At 43.3% G+C, this 14,962-nt stretch overlaps 1 protein-coding gene across 1 annotated transcript; it reads right to left on the bottom strand.

The window, feature by feature from the left end:
- Positions 1-1,429: 1,429 nt before the first annotated feature.
- On the bottom strand, positions 1,430-13,294 carry MPZ (myelin protein zero). Its single transcript, XM_081340883.1, has 6 exons — positions 13,171-13,294; positions 7,467-7,633; positions 6,981-7,194; positions 6,135-6,270; positions 5,517-5,574; positions 1,430-4,305 (listed from the first exon to the last, which is right to left on the bottom strand). Exons 1-6 carry the CDS (start codon positions 13,235-13,237, stop codon positions 4,207-4,209), a joined length of 741 nt encoding a protein of 246 aa, XP_081197009.1. The 5' UTR covers positions 13,238-13,294; the 3' UTR covers positions 1,430-4,206.
- Positions 13,295-14,962: the final 1,668 nt, after the last annotated feature.

Below are 14,962 nucleotides of genomic sequence, written 5' to 3'. Positions count from 1 at the left end.
GAAATTAACATAATTCTTGTCTTTCTGGATTGACTTTCCTTATTTTCCTATTATTGGCCACGGTTCCATTGAAATTAATTTGATTTTTGCATTTGTTCAATTGTTTCATGGTGAGTTTGTCCCGCAGCAAGTTGGCCATGGTAACTTGTTCCATTCCACTGACCGAGACATTATGAAAAACCAAGCAAATTCATTCAAAGAGCCATAAGCCCGATGCAGGGAAAATATTAGTTTAATATTCTAAAATAAGCCTATTTTCAAAACAGGAAATTGAGTCCCGAGACTCGATGCCAACCTGGACAACGTGTTGAAAAGGGGGAAAAGTCTCTTTTCACTTCCCACTTTTCTCAAGAGCCAATCCTGTGCCCAAAGGAATATTTTGCACTAGAGGCACCTGTCTTTTGCACCGATAAGAGTGAAATCGTCTGCAAAATTGGGAGCTCCTTCCCACAATAATATTTTTGAGTGTCCAAAATGCTTTTTATGAAGTCAGCTTCAACTTCCTTAAGCCATACTTCACTAAAATAACATCCGAGTGTTGTTACCAAACTCAGTGTCCGTCCTATGGGGCCATCAGATCTCAGCACCCCGATTTCTCTGTCCGTTCACCCACAAAAAGGGCTGCTAGCTACAGAGCCATGCTTCCCTCCTCAGGGCCCAGCTTATTACGAGCCAAGAAAAAACCAGGAACAACCCTAAATCTATCCGCCAAGGTCATGCACCCATTTCCCCACCCCCCCCACCCCCACTTAGCGGCCTCACAGCCATTCCACTTGTGGGCCAGTGGTGTTTGCGAGATTCGTGACGGGCAATGACACATTGTCAAGAATGAATAAAAGCTATGTCATCTTGGGCACGGACTGATCTGCTTTGAAGACTGACACGTTTAGCATGTTAATAAAATAATCAGGGGGAAAACCTTGTTTTGGTCTTTCGTCTGCTTTTCCCTTCTGTCTGCACTTTTGACACAGCTCCTATTTGCAGATTTCAATGTTCCGGTTTGATAGGATAGATAGATAGATGATAGATAGATAGATAGATAGATAGATAGATAGATAGATAGATAGATAGATAGATAGATGGATAGATAGATAGATGATAGATAGATGATAGATAGATCCAGAGAGAGAGAGAGATAAATATATATAAAGATATATAGATACATAGATAGATGATAGAGATAGAAACAAATAGATAATATTGAGAGAAAGACAGATACAGATAGAGTGATATAGATAGATAGAGAAAGATAGAGAAAGAGTGATACATAGAAAATGTCTATGGACAGCACTGGCTCAGTGGCCTTGAAATGGAGATGAGCAGCGCCCCATTTAGTCAGCAACAACTCAAGGAGTAAAATCCGCAGGGATTCCCCTACCTTTTTTATTCCAAGTTTACTATCAGGATCACAGACCACAAGGAAACCAGCTTGGCATAGAAATGTCAGTCTTTTTAATTAATTCTTTGTCATTTTAATGATGTCGTTTGTTTTTGGCGACGGCTGTTTTTTTTTTTTTTGAAAGACATCCATGGGGTCGGGAAAAGCCCCTAGGAAATTGTACACACATCGTTGTTGTTGTTTTTTTTAAAAAAAACCCACACATACACGAGTTTAGTTTTCTAAGACTACTTGTGACAACATGTGCTACACAGAACGGTCGGTGGGAATTGTCTGCTTATGTACATTGCTTTAGCACCATCATTCGATGTTGCGTGATTTGAAGACAAGAAAGAGGCCGAAGGACAGCGGTAAGAAAGAGACATGAAAATTGTCTGAAAATTGTCTGAGCAGTGGGTTGGACTTGAAGACCTTCAAAGGTCCCTTCCAAAATCTGTGATTCTGTTAAAACACGCAAAACCGAAGCTATGGTGTGTTTGCTAACAAAATGTTCCGGGATCTCCTGTTTTGCTGCTGCAGGAACATGTTGTCCTAATAGTTAATCTGAGCAGAATAATTTAAAAAAAAAAGAACAACAGAATCTAAACAGAAGCAGAGGGGGGGGGGAAATGCAACCTTTGATCTCTGCCTACCAATGTAACGTCATGCAGAATTCGGTCACCGGGCAGAGCACAGCAAGGAAGAAAGAAATATATATATATTTCCGCAGGTTAATCATAAACTTCATCCCAACCTCCCTTTTGCAGATCGTACGGCAAAGTTTTGCGGCTGTCGAGTCGATGGTTTAATTTCCCTCTCGGGAGACACCCTGGAAATGTCAAACAAGTCAGAGCAGAAATATAAATTCGTCTGCTTCGACAGACTTTGGGGGAAACTGGCAGAAAATAATCTGCATTTCTCTCTCTCTCTCTCTCTCTCTGTTATAGGGGGGAAAAATTGATTTAACTGGTTTGCACCAACTTTTTGCAACGGGGCGAGAATTTACCAGCAGACCAAATTGGGCAGCCTCTTTAAAAATGAGCAAAACCCCCTCCTTGAGAAAATTTCAGGGATTGTCTTAGTGGGTTATTTTTAATTATTAATATATATTTTTTTACCTGCCTTGAAATGTCTCAGATGCTTTGCTCAAGCGAGAGGCTCCGAATTTGGCCTAAAATGAAATCTCTCTTTAGGATCGCTACTCCTAGGATCAGAAAGAGAAAGAGAGAGCGCGATAGAAGTCTTTGGGGCATTATTTTTTTTTTAAAAAATCGTATTTTCTTCTTTAGTTTTAATTTTCGCTCGGGAGGGGCAAGCAAAATGTTTTTGTCCCTCCTGTCCGAGTGAAATTAGATCCCCTTTGTGAGTTTGTGAGATGCACCGACTAAAATCTCGGATTAAAAAGAAAAAAGGAAAGGAAAGGAAGAAAAAAAAAACCACAGGAAAGAAAATTACATCTGCGCTCGAATCACGGAGCGGAAGAGTGTCACAGTGGTTAGAGCAGAAGAAGGCACCGTTTGGGGAGAATTTAGCATCTTTGGGGCCAATTCATAAGAATTCGGGAGGGTTAAAAGGATGGGGGCACCCAGTTTGCTTTATCCTCATGGCGATGAACGGGGGGTCCAGGGGGCTGATGGAAATCTCCCTTTGGTGAAAATTATAAGCTTATCTCCTACAGGTTTTGTGACTTATTTACGCACGTGTGTACCCGAGTTTGAGTTTGGGGGACCTCGGAAGGGTACAAAAACGCTAACACAAAATGTTGGATCGTAGCAGATGGAAGTCACGGGATTTTTCTCTCTTCCTGCAGCAGAAGCGGCTAGGACACGGATAGTCCTCTACTTATGACCATTCAAAGTTATGAAAGTGCTGGGAAAAGTGCCTGGCAACTGATCCTCGCATTTACGACCGTAACAAAATGACCTTGGCGACGGTCTGGTGTTGACAAGAATCACAGCCTCCACAGACTAATATTTGCAATCTTTCCCAGTAGGAGGAAGCCAGCAAGGAAGGTTGAAAGACACTGCCCTGGAGTGTCTTGTTTAACGACCACACCGCTTAACAACAAATTTTCCAGCCTTTCTGGTGGTCATAAATGGAGGACTGCCTGCATCGAGGGAGGAATCTCAAGATTTTTTTCGGTTTAAACTTTGTTTTCTGATGGTGCCACGCAAACAAAGATTCCTCCCCCAAAATTGCAGGGGGGAAAAAAAGGAATTTATGTCAGTTTGATACCAAATGCTATCAGCCCGATTAGGCAGATTACCGCAGCAGTACAGATGGCCACATAACTTGTCCATGCTTTTGTTTCTCAGCTTTAAGATGGGAGGACTACAATGCCCAGAATTTGCCAGCCAGAAATCTGGGAGTTGTAGTCCACACCTTTTAAACTTGACGATGAGATTGAGAAAAGTGCATTAAAGCACCATTGGTGAGCTGCAATCTTCCAAGGGGCCAGCGGGTGGCAGCAGAGACCTGCAAACCCACTCCTTGCTGCCCCCATCTGGCAGTCAGAGGTACTGCACCCCCGATCTGGTGGTCCTAGCAAAACCAAGAGGACTGGGTGGAGGAGAAAGGGACCTCCTGGCTCCCACCTTCCCCGCCTGGAGAAGAGGAAGGCCAGGAAAGGCCCCGGGTTCAAATTATAAGGCCGAATCGCTTTTAATGATATTCATGAGGGCGTTTTTGAGGCTGTTCTTGCTGGGGGACTTGACGGCGGGCTTGAGGCCTTCAGCCTCGAGGTGGTCCTTCTTCGGTTCCATCTCGATGGTCAGGACCACCTGCCTCTTGGCCGCCTTCTTCTCGATACCTTCTCTGCCGGCTAACCGCTATTTCTTATCTTTGCGCGAGTCTCCAAAGCCTCCCCTGGATTTCTTGTCGCTCTTGGTTAGGCGGCTGTGGTCCAGCATGGCGTACAGGACGGGGGTCTATCAAGAGGGGAGAGAAAAGAAGAGAAGGTTGGCCAGGGAATAGAGTAGAGTAGAGTAGAGTAGAGTAGAGTAGAGTAGAGTAGAGTAGAGTAGAATAGAATAGAATAGAATAGAATAGAATAGAATAGAATAGAATAGAATAGAATAGAATAGAATAGAGAATAGAATAGAATAGAATAGAATAGAATAGAATAGAATAGAATAGAATAGAATAGAATAATAGAATAGAATAGAATAGAATAGAATAGAATAGAATAGAATAGAACAGAACAGAATAGAATAGAATAGAATAGAATAAGAAATAAGAATGGAATGGAATGGGATGGGATGGAATGGAATGGAATGGAATGGAATGGAATAGAATAGTATAAGAAATAGAGAATAGAATAGAATAGAATAGAATAGTGGAATGAAGAATAGAATAGAATAGAATAGAATAGAATAGAATAGAATAGAATAGAATAGAATAGAATAGAATAGAATAGAATATAGAAAAGAAAATAGAAAATAGAAAATAATAGAAAATAGAATAGAATAGAATAGAATAGAATAGAATAGAATAGAATAGAATAGAATAGAATAGAATAGAATAGAATAATAGAATAGAATAGAATAGAATAGAATAGAATAGAATAGAATAGAATAGAATAGAATAGAATAGAACAGAACAGAACAGAATAGAATAGAATAGAATAAGAAATAAGAATGGAATGGAATGGGATGGGATGGAATGGAATGGAATGGAATGGAATGGAATAGAATAGTATAAGAAATAGAGAATAGAATAGAATAGAATAGAATAGTGGAATGAAGAATAGAATAGAATAGAATAGAATAGAATAGAATAGAATAGAATAGAATAGAATAGAATAGAATAGAATAGAATAGAATAGAATAGAATAGAATATAGAAAAGAAAATAGAAAATAGAAAATAATAGAAAATAGAATAGAATAGAATAGAATAGAATAGAATAGAATAGAATAGAATAGAATAGAATAGAATAGAATAGAATAGAATAGAATAGAATAGTTGGAAGGGACCTTGGAGGTCTTCTAGTCCAACCCTCTACTCAGGCAGGAAACCCTATACCATTTCAGACTAACTAGGCAGGCTCAATTACGGTTGTACGTTGAGGACTACCTGTACGTCTAACTGATCCTTACTTGGGGGGGGGAACGTCTTCCTCTCGCACCCCCAAAGTCTCACCTGATGGCGCCGTTTAGAAGAATCCTTCCCCAGCCTCAGTTTCCCTTTCTCCATCGCGCTAATTGGAGACAAGAACAGAGATGCGCATTGAGGTACGATGATGAAAAACCGGGGAGCCATTTCCCGAGCAAGGAAACCCCTTGCCTAAACCCCAATTATTCTAAAATCCTGCACTCAAATGCCTAGCAATTAACGGCATTTAAAACAAACAAACAGTCGTGGGGAAATTGCCCCTTTCCTTTCTTTGCTCTCCCTCTCTCGTTGTGGTTCGTGTGTTTGTGTGTGTGTGTGTGTGTGTGTGTGTGTGTGCGCGCGCGTGTGCTTTCTGTTTCAAAGCGAGTGGGAGTGAGAAGACTTTGATGTGGGATTAGCGTAGCCCTCCCCCAGCCCTCCCAGGTTGGAAACACTGCCACAACTCCAGGCAAGGCTGAGAGAGCCGAAAGCAGTAACCTGAGGCCCAGCGGTGAGGCAGGACTACAGGTCCCATCATCCCCCAGCCTGGCATGAGGCTGGAAAGCTGGCAAAGGGCTCTCGAAGGAAGGGTTCCCCGCACCTTTAGCAAGAGAAGGATAGTGGCAGACAGAGGAGCCGGGGGGTGGGGTGGGTTTCTGGGTTTACCTGAGACGCCTCTGGAGGGTGGCTTGTCTCCTCAGCCAGCAGTACCTGATGAGGTAGGCTATCAGCAGGACCACTAAGACCACAGCCAAGACACCTCCGATGATGCCACCCAGGACTTGGCCGTATCTGGTAGGAACTGGAGAAGAAAGAGAGGAGGGGAGAGAGAGAGAAAGAGGAAGGGAGAGGTAGAGAAGACAGACAAAAGTGAGGAAAAGATGGAGGAGGAGGAGGAGGAGGAGGAGGAGGAGGAGGAGGAGAGGGAGAAGGTGAGGAAGGGAAAGGAGAAGCAGAAAGAGAAGATGGAAAAGGACAAGATGGAAAAGGAGGAGAGGAGGAGGAGGAGGAGGAGATGGAAGAGGAGGAGGAGAAGGTGGTGATGGAGGAGGAGATGGAAGAGGAGGAGGAGGAAACGTTATTAAAATATACATTTCCAACTGGGTTTGTTCAGCAGTCCAGCCTCCACTCAATCATTTTATTCCAGCCACCCATTCACACATCACCCCAAAAGGTTGACCTTTCCCCATAGAAACCCTGCATCCTGGTCCATTGAGTTCGATGGGATGACAACCCAAGGAGAAGAGATTGCACAGACTTAATATGTAGAGGGAAGAAATTGGGGAAAGAGTCTGACCAGAAATAATTGTTCCTTCCTTCCTTCCTTCCTTCCTTCCTTCCTTCCTTCCTTCCTTCCTTCCTTCCTTCCTTCCCTCCCTCCCTCCCTCCCTCCCTCCCTCCCCTTAGGCCAGAAACTTCAGTTCGCCCCAAAAGTTGTGGCGTCACACTTATTAAAAATGGGAAGATAATGGTAACACCACAAACAATTTCTCGCCGGTCAACGAGCATTACCGTTCTCAAAAACGTAGAGGGTGACTTGTGATGTTCTCCCCACAATGTCCGGTGGGTTTTTGACATCGCAAGTGTAGGTCCCGTTGTCAGTGTATTCCAGGTCATGGATGATAATGGAACCGTCTTTCCAGCGAGGGTCCCCGATCCACTCAATGCGCTCCTTGAAGGACCCAACATTGTCAATGTAATGCTGGCCTTTGGCGTAGTGAAATATCTGGGGTTGAATAAAAGCAAAAGAATTGGTGGGACGAAAGTTACCACCCGCCTGGAAGAATCAGATCAGGCTGCAATATACATGGAACCACAAGAGGGCAGCAGAGGCTAACACTCCGTTTTTGCTCTGGCCCTCTAGTGGTCATCCAAAGTTCTACAGCCAAAATATTATATGTAGTTCTCCTACAATATTGAAGTTGCTCATCTTCTAGCAAGTTCTAGTGTATCAATAGATACAAATTATATATATATAATAATATATTATTATTTTACCGAAATACTGTCCTTTCCACGTTCCGGCTGAAAGTGCCAAGTGATGGAAATGTCATCGGAGATCCACTCGTTGGACCAGAAAGAGCAAGAGAGCTTAATTTTAGATCCCACCGTGCCGTGGACCTCGTTTGCCGTGTAAACTTTGATGGCCAAGGTTGGAGAGAGCACTGCAGAAAAGAAAAGAAAAAAAGCAGAGAGGTGAAATTAATCAGTAAATTAATGAATGGGTAAATCCCAGATCACTTTCCTAAGGCTTCTGCCCAGATCCCAAAAAGGCAACCCCACTTAACAACAAACAGGTTAAATGAAATTTCAAAGCCCAAAAGTCAATCCATTGGCAGTTGACACATCCGGAAACCATGGTTTGTTTGTTTGTTTGATTGATTGATTCATTCAATTTCTATAGCTACCCATGTCAATCAATGGCTTTGGGCAGCTTCCAATTCCCAGATTATACAATTAAAAGAGTACAAATATGAAAAAGAAACAATAAATTTTTTGGGGGGGGATAGCTGTCCTGGATTCCTGTGTACCTCTTTAATTTACACATAGTTCCCAACTTATGACCACAGTGGAGGCCGGAGAATTGGTCATTATCTAGTCTGATTTTCCATTGTTGTTGTTGTTGTTTTTAAAAAAATTAGTCTATGCATTTGGGGGAAATTTTTCTTGGTTTCGTTACTTATTTTAGGGGAAAGAAGTTAAGCACATCAAACAATTTTTTTAAAAAAATCCGTGTGAATTTCTTTTAAAGTTTCTCCCTTGTTCAGATTGGCCCTTAATTTCCCCCCCCCACAAAAATATGGTCACTGCGTAGATGTATCATACATCCAGAGGTGGCTGTGTAGTCCTCCGTGGGACAATTAGCCCATGGAGCCATTTTGAAGGTGCTGGCCTAGAAATCAGGAGACGGTGAGTTCTAGTCTCACCTTAGGCATAAAAGCTGGCTGGGTGACTTTGGGTTAATCACCAGGAGACGGTGAGTTCTAGTCCCACCTTAGCCATGAAAGCCAGCTGGGTGACTTTGGGCCAGTAACCAGGAGATGGTGAATGCTAGTTTCGCCTTAGGCATGAAAGCCGGCTGGGCGACTTTTGGCTAATCACCGGGAGACGGTGAGTTCTAGTTCCACCCAAGCCATGAAACCTGGCTAGAGGACTTTGAACCAGTCCCGTTGAGCCAGGATGAGGTCTGCTCACCTCCTTGATTTGTTGGTAAAGCTAATGAAAGTGGGATAAAAACCCGAGGAATAAAAATTGAGTAAACAAAACGAAGGAAGGAGAAAGAGAGACACCGCCTCATTGTTGTGATACGAAAACCCACAAGGCGCTTTTGAGTTTTTGCGGATTTCTCCAGCCCCCCCCCACTTCTGCCTCCCCACCCCTCCGTCTGGGAAGTGGGAAGGGATCCTCAGTCGCTCCTTGAAGCACATTGCTGAGTGATCTCGAAATTGCGACATTTGCAATCAAAGGATCCTTCTGTGCAGCCGAACAATCGTCTCCTTCTCTACGGCCTTTGGGGTGCAAATTCCAAACTGCCGGGGGCCGTCGGATTGAGTGGCAAATTTCCCTCCCGATTTTTGGCTGGAAAAAACAACAACAACCTTTTCCTCCCCTCCTAACCCTCCCTATTTTCCCTTTTTTTCTGGCACGATTTTGTGCCCGTCTACACACAAATGACAACCTGGAACTGTGACGAACCCCAGGTTGCCGTTGTTTAAATGAGTCAGGAGTGGTCTGATTTTGACAGCTATAGATTCCAGACCATCCTGTTTTACAACCGTTCGGTCTTACAACGGCCCTGAAAAGAGTCGCTTGTGAAAAGATTCTAGTCCTCATGATTCTAAACGGAACAGAGCTGAAGAAATGGGTTTCTCCTGAAATATTCACCACACCCCGGTTTGCAGTTTCAAGCTGAGGGGTTTTAACTTATCGGCGGAGACACCGAGAGTGCAAATAAGCTTTGCTTCCTATACTGCTCATCCTCCTCATGGTTTATGTAGTCACATCTGGAAAGCTGGGGAGGGAGGGATATTCCTTCTGCAGGCAAAGCATGAAGATGACGTGGTTTTAGCACCCAGTTTGCACAGAAGCCGAGGGATAATAGAAGATTAAGCAGGCAGAATAGCGAGTGGAACAATAGGGATTTTGAAAAGGGAGAGAGGAGGAAAAAAATATTAACGTTCAGGGATGGCAAGAGATAGCTGCGGGTGTCTGTGGCAAGCGTAAAAGAAAATAAATTGAAAATTTAATCATGGCGTTCGATTAGCGCCTTCTAACCTGTGTACTGAAGGAGTTTGCTATCAAATCAAATTGTGACCAAGGTGCCTTTAATTTATAGCAATGGCAAAGTAAAATTTCCTTCCTTCCTTCCTTTCTTTCCTTCCTTCCCTTTTTCTCCTTCCTTTCCTTCCTTTTCTGTCTCCTTCTTTCCTTCCTTCCCTGTTTTCTTCCTTCCTTCCTTCTTTCCTTCCATTTCTCTTTTCCTCCCTCCCTCCCTCCGTTCCTTCCTTTTCTCTTTCTCCTTCCTTCCTTCCCTTTCTCTCTCTCTTCTTTCTTTCTTCCTTCCTTCCTTCCTTCCTTCTCATTTTCCTTTCCTTTTCTTCTAAGCCGAGGGAAGAAGCATCCCGAGGGAAGGTGTTATTCTACAACATTTTTCCAAAACGTTGCTCTCCCCGGAATTAAAAGCCACTGCATTCCAGTATTCACCCATTCCTCATTTCTAAATCTCCACCGCTCCTGTAACTTTTATTTTAATTTTTTTTTTAAAAGCAGTTTGCATTAAGCACTAGGTACCTTCACCGTCTTGACTTATTTATAAAAATAATAAACACGGGATATTTTTTTTAAAAAAAATCTAAAATAAACATAAATAAAATAGTTCTTTTGGCTTCCCTGTCACTGAGGTTTTGAAAGCGAACAGAATTCGTCTTTTCTGCTTCTTTTCACCCATTTCGGCTAGGAACAGCTGGGTGAAACATGTCAGCCCAGATTTGCACGGTTCATAAACCTCGATTCCTTTGCCCATCTTAAATAAACCAGGAAATTACATTGTTTGCAGTGCTGTAGTCTGTCTCTCCAGGGCTCAGGGCATTTGGCTAAGGAACACAGTAAAAATAACCCGGCTTGTTCAACCTTTGGTACAGGATGGAAATAAACTGGCAGTATTTTATTTTTTTATTGCACTGTGTAGATACTCGGACTGTGGAAAAATACGTTCAGAGAAATTAAGAATATTTGTTTCTTAGATCTCCTTTCCTATTTCCCAAACCCAATTTTCAAACGGGGTGGGGTGTGTGTGTGGGGGGGGTGTCCCTTCCTTGGGAACATCTCCTGCTCCAAAAGACAATTTCAAGAATCCATAAGCACGGGAGTTAAAATGAAGATGTAAGAAAAAGGGGTAGAATTAAACTACCTAGAGATTTATAACATCGTTTAAAAATTCTCTTTTACTTAACCCCCCCTGGCTGCAGATAAATTTAATTTGTTCAGGTCAAACCTGTGTCTCTTAAAACACAATTCTTACTTGGCTTTCCTTTCCCATTCCCGGTTCCCACCTTAACTCCTCTGAAGATAACAGGAAGAGATTTCAGAGCATTATAAAATATCTTGCTTTATTCTGCTAATGCGCTTTGCTTTTCGGCTGAATGGGAACCAGTTTAATCTGACTGGCACCATAATGGGTTGCATTTTTTTTTCCTCCCGAGTTGGAAAAAAGAATGATCCACTCCAAAAATGAGACACTTTGCTGCATCCCAAACAACAGAAAACAGGGTTGTGTTTTCGAGACGCTGAGACGGGCGACGTACAAGTTTAATAAATAAATCGTTTTCTAGATTAAAGTCATCCACGAGCTTTCGCTCATCCTACAAACCACGTTTTGTCCAGTTTGAGGGTAACCACAAGAGGAGAACTCAGCCCAAGGTGTTTTTTTTTCCCCCAACAAACCACAATCCAGCAAAGTCCAGGAGCCTTGGTGGAGCAGTGGGCTAATGCCTCCTTAAGTAACACCAGCTGCCTGCAATTAGTGCAGGTTCGAGTCCCACCAGGCTCAAGGTTGACTCAGCCTTCCATCCTTCCCAGGTAGGTAAAATGAGGACCCAGATTGTTGGGGGCAATTAATAATAGTAATAGTAATAATGCCGCTTGGGGTGTGTGTGAAAGCCCTAATAAGCAGGCATATACATAGAATGAAGGCTACTGCTAAGCTTGTAAGCCGCCCTGAGTCTTCGGAGAAGGGCGGGATATAAATGGAATTAAAATAAAAATAAATAAAAAGTCTCTGTGTTGTGTGAACCCCATTACTCAGGTTTTAAGGCGTGACAAGACACAGTTGTTTCTCAGAACGATAAGAGGTATCGTGATTGTTAATTATTCAATTAAGCAAGATACAGTCACTTCTTTCCCTTGCTTTAAATTGCAGGCACTTTTTGGATTTATGCATGTTATTAAAAGACAGAAGCGTCGGCGTAGCTTGCAATATTTAATAGTATTTTTAGTTGGAAATTTTAACATGGGTTAACTTCTCATTGTTAGCTACGCAGCTCTCCTTAATGGCCCTGTCATTTACAAATCCATCACCATCGTCTTTCCCCCCCCCCACACCAAATCTCCTTAAATTGGTCCATCCCCTTAATTCTCTGCAAAACCCAACATCAGAAAGCTCGAAAAGCAAAACTCAGCCTAGATTTTATTGAGGATTTTATTCAGATGCACCGTTTTTGGAGACAATTGAACATATGATGGAAACATTTGAGGCTTTGAGAAGTAAACCGTCGGTAATCTCATTTTCCCCTGGAATCTGCAGAATTTTCCTAGAATCGCCTGCGAGTCAGCCCCCGCTAGCCATCCCTTGAACTAAACCACGATCCAAACCATCATTCGCCAAGCCACGCCCAGAAATCTGAAGGTGAATAGCATAGGTATGCAGAACGGCCCATGAAGCCGTGGCCTCTGCTTCAGTCCTCTTAAGCGTGACAAAAAGGACTTAGCAGACTGGCAGAGGGCCGAAGGACTACATAGCCCATGCTGCAGCACCGGAGAGAGAAAAACCGAAGCTCAGATTCCCAATGCCACAATGCTGTGGAAATTACGTTAGGAAAACAGGAGACCTCCAGGGCTGGTTCTCAACAATCTACGCCCAGCGTAGAGCCTCCAGCTTCAGAGGCAGTCTACCCCTAAAGGACCCCACAATCAGGGAGGGTTGGGAAAAAAAACACCAAATAGATGTCATATTAGTTGATAATATAGTTCTTAAATCTTCTCTCCACCCGAGAGTCGTCTTCTTCTTCCAACACATATTTAATGTTACATAGTACGTATTACGTTCTTCTCTCTAGCTCGTTTTCCTAGCCACTGGTTAAAAATTGTCTCGTGTTCTAAATTATACTGAATCTTCTTTCTCTTTTTACCTTTAATTCAAGGTCAATCTGTCCATTTCTGCACAATCTAAAATTTTCTTAATTAATTCTTCTTCCACCGGGGTGTTACTTTTGAAGATAGCCCTTTGCCTGAAATGTCTACGGTCGCCTGCTTGAGCAGGGGGTTGGACTAGAAGACCTCCAAGGTCCCTTCCAACTCTTGTTCTTCTGCTCTTCTGCCTTTGGATACTTATGACTTTGGACACACACACACACACACACCCAGTGATCTCTTTGAGATTTTTCTAAATTTTCAAAATCTTTTCCTTGAGCGTCATGCAACTTACCCACGGTGGACACGAGTAATGACCAGAGGAAGGCTTGGCTCTTTCCGGCGTCAGCTGGACCCCCCATTTTTTTTGGGTTAGTGTCCAAGTCCCAGCCACATGGAGGGGAAGAGCTGGTAGCAAGGCCGAGGACGCCTTCCCGTCGAATGGCGGAGAGGGGGGCACCGTCCGTTTAAGAACTCGCCTGCTGCAAAGGATGCTATCTCTGCAGAAATCTGGAGCCAATGAGAAGGTGGCGTTTGGGGAGAAAAAAAACGGGGTGTGTGTGTGTGTGCAGAGATGAACCAGTTTCCCCCCCACTCCCCAAAGAGAACAAAACATAAAAGCTTGCATCTATGGTGGCTATTGTTGAGCAGCCTGCGAACATAGCTGGGCAAAGAGGCTGCATTCTTGGCAAACTGTGGGTGAGGGCACAGCCTCTGAAAAATGCCATTTTTCTCGCCTCCCGACAGGCAGAGCCTTCGGCCAGGGATAGGAGGGGTGGGGGGTGGGGGTCTGTAATTTCAGTTTTAAAGTCTTTTTTTTTAAGGAGATTTCTTGACACAGAATCCACAGCTGGCAGGGTGAATTCCAATAGCAGAGAAGATTTGTAGGGTTTGAAGCACTGATGATGTTATCTAGATGGGTAATGAAACGTCTGCAAGAAAACCATCTAACTCAGACAGCATCAAGGAGCCCACCTCAAAGACCATCAAGCATCCAAGTTACATTCCTGCTGCCTTGGGTCAATTTTGCTCGGCCGTTTTGCACATCACCTGGACCGGACCACTGCAAAGAGATTCTTTACTGAGCCAGTAGGGGGGGGGGAAATCAGCTTAATCAATTACAATTTTCCTTGCCCTATGATGCTCGAAGAGGATTTTCTCTCTTAAGAGAACAGCAGAACTTCTGTTTGCAGAATTAAAAAGTTCCCTATTTTTGGAGAAAACAGACTGCAGTGGGCAGCCTGAGGAAAACCTCAACGGAGCTGGGTTCAAACCGTGAATGCTAGACAAACACACCCACAAAAGAGCTTTCGGATTTTGTTCATGGTGGGGCTGAAAATTAGGCACCTGTCGCTAAAGTTAAGATAAAACCCTAAGGCAGAAGAAAAAAATATCAGATGTCACAAACAGACAAATCTTTTCAAAATCTTCCTCTGAAGGCCACTATTTCAGTACAATTGCGGTTTTTAGTAGGCGTTACACATTCCAGAGAACACACAGGCATGTGTTGTGTTCTCTTTGGTCTTAGCCAAGTCCAAAGTGGGCAGTTGGAAGATGTTGGGTTTGCAAACTGCTGTTTATTTATTTATTTATAGAATATTTGTAGCCTGTGGGTCCTTGGTGCTCTCTGAGCTTGGTGGTTTTCTTGCAGACATTTGGTGACCCAACTAGGTAACATCCAGTGCTAGAAGGGAGGGGTGTGTGGGGTCCTTGGTGGTCTCAGCTTGGTTGTTTTCTTGCAGACGTTTCATGACCAAACTAGGAAGCATCGTCATTGCTAGAAGGAAATAGGGTTTGCTGTCTCTGCAAGCCAGCTGATTTTACATAAAGAGACAAATGGCTGTCCAGTCTCTCCTTAAAAACTTCCAGTGTTGGAACATTCACAACTTCTGGAGGCAGGTTGTTCCACTGGTTAATTGTTCTCACTCTCAGGAAATTTCTCCTTAGTTCTAGGTTGCTTCTCTCCTTGACTAGTTTCCATCCGTTGCTTTCTTGTCCTGCCTTCAGGCGCCTTGGAGAATAGCTTGACTCCCTCTTCTTTGGGGCAGCCCCTGAGACATTGGAAGGCTGCTATCATGTCACCCCTC

This window comes from Vipera berus, assembly GCF_964194415.1.
Source record: "Vipera berus genome assembly, chromosome: 16".
NCBI classification, from domain to species: domain Eukaryota; kingdom Metazoa; phylum Chordata; class Lepidosauria; order Squamata; family Viperidae; genus Vipera; species Vipera berus.
This window is presented reverse-complemented; position numbering and strand designations above follow the sequence as displayed.

What these genes read in the sequence shown, in the direction of transcription:
- MPZ (XM_081340883.1), bottom strand. Translation starts at nt 13,237, where the DNA reads ATGGGGGGTCCAGCTGACGCCGGAAAGAGCCAAGCCTTCCTCTGGTCA. An exon ending in GTGGAAAGGACAGTATTTCG is followed by an intron (nt 7,195 to 7,466) that starts GTAAAATAATAA and finishes ATTCAACCCCAG; the next exon opens with ATATTTCACTACGCCAAAGG. An exon ending in CTTCTAAACGGCGCCATCAG is followed by an intron (nt 4,306 to 5,516) that starts GTGAGACTTTGG and finishes CCCTCTTGATAG; the next exon opens with ACCCCCGTCCTGTACGCCAT.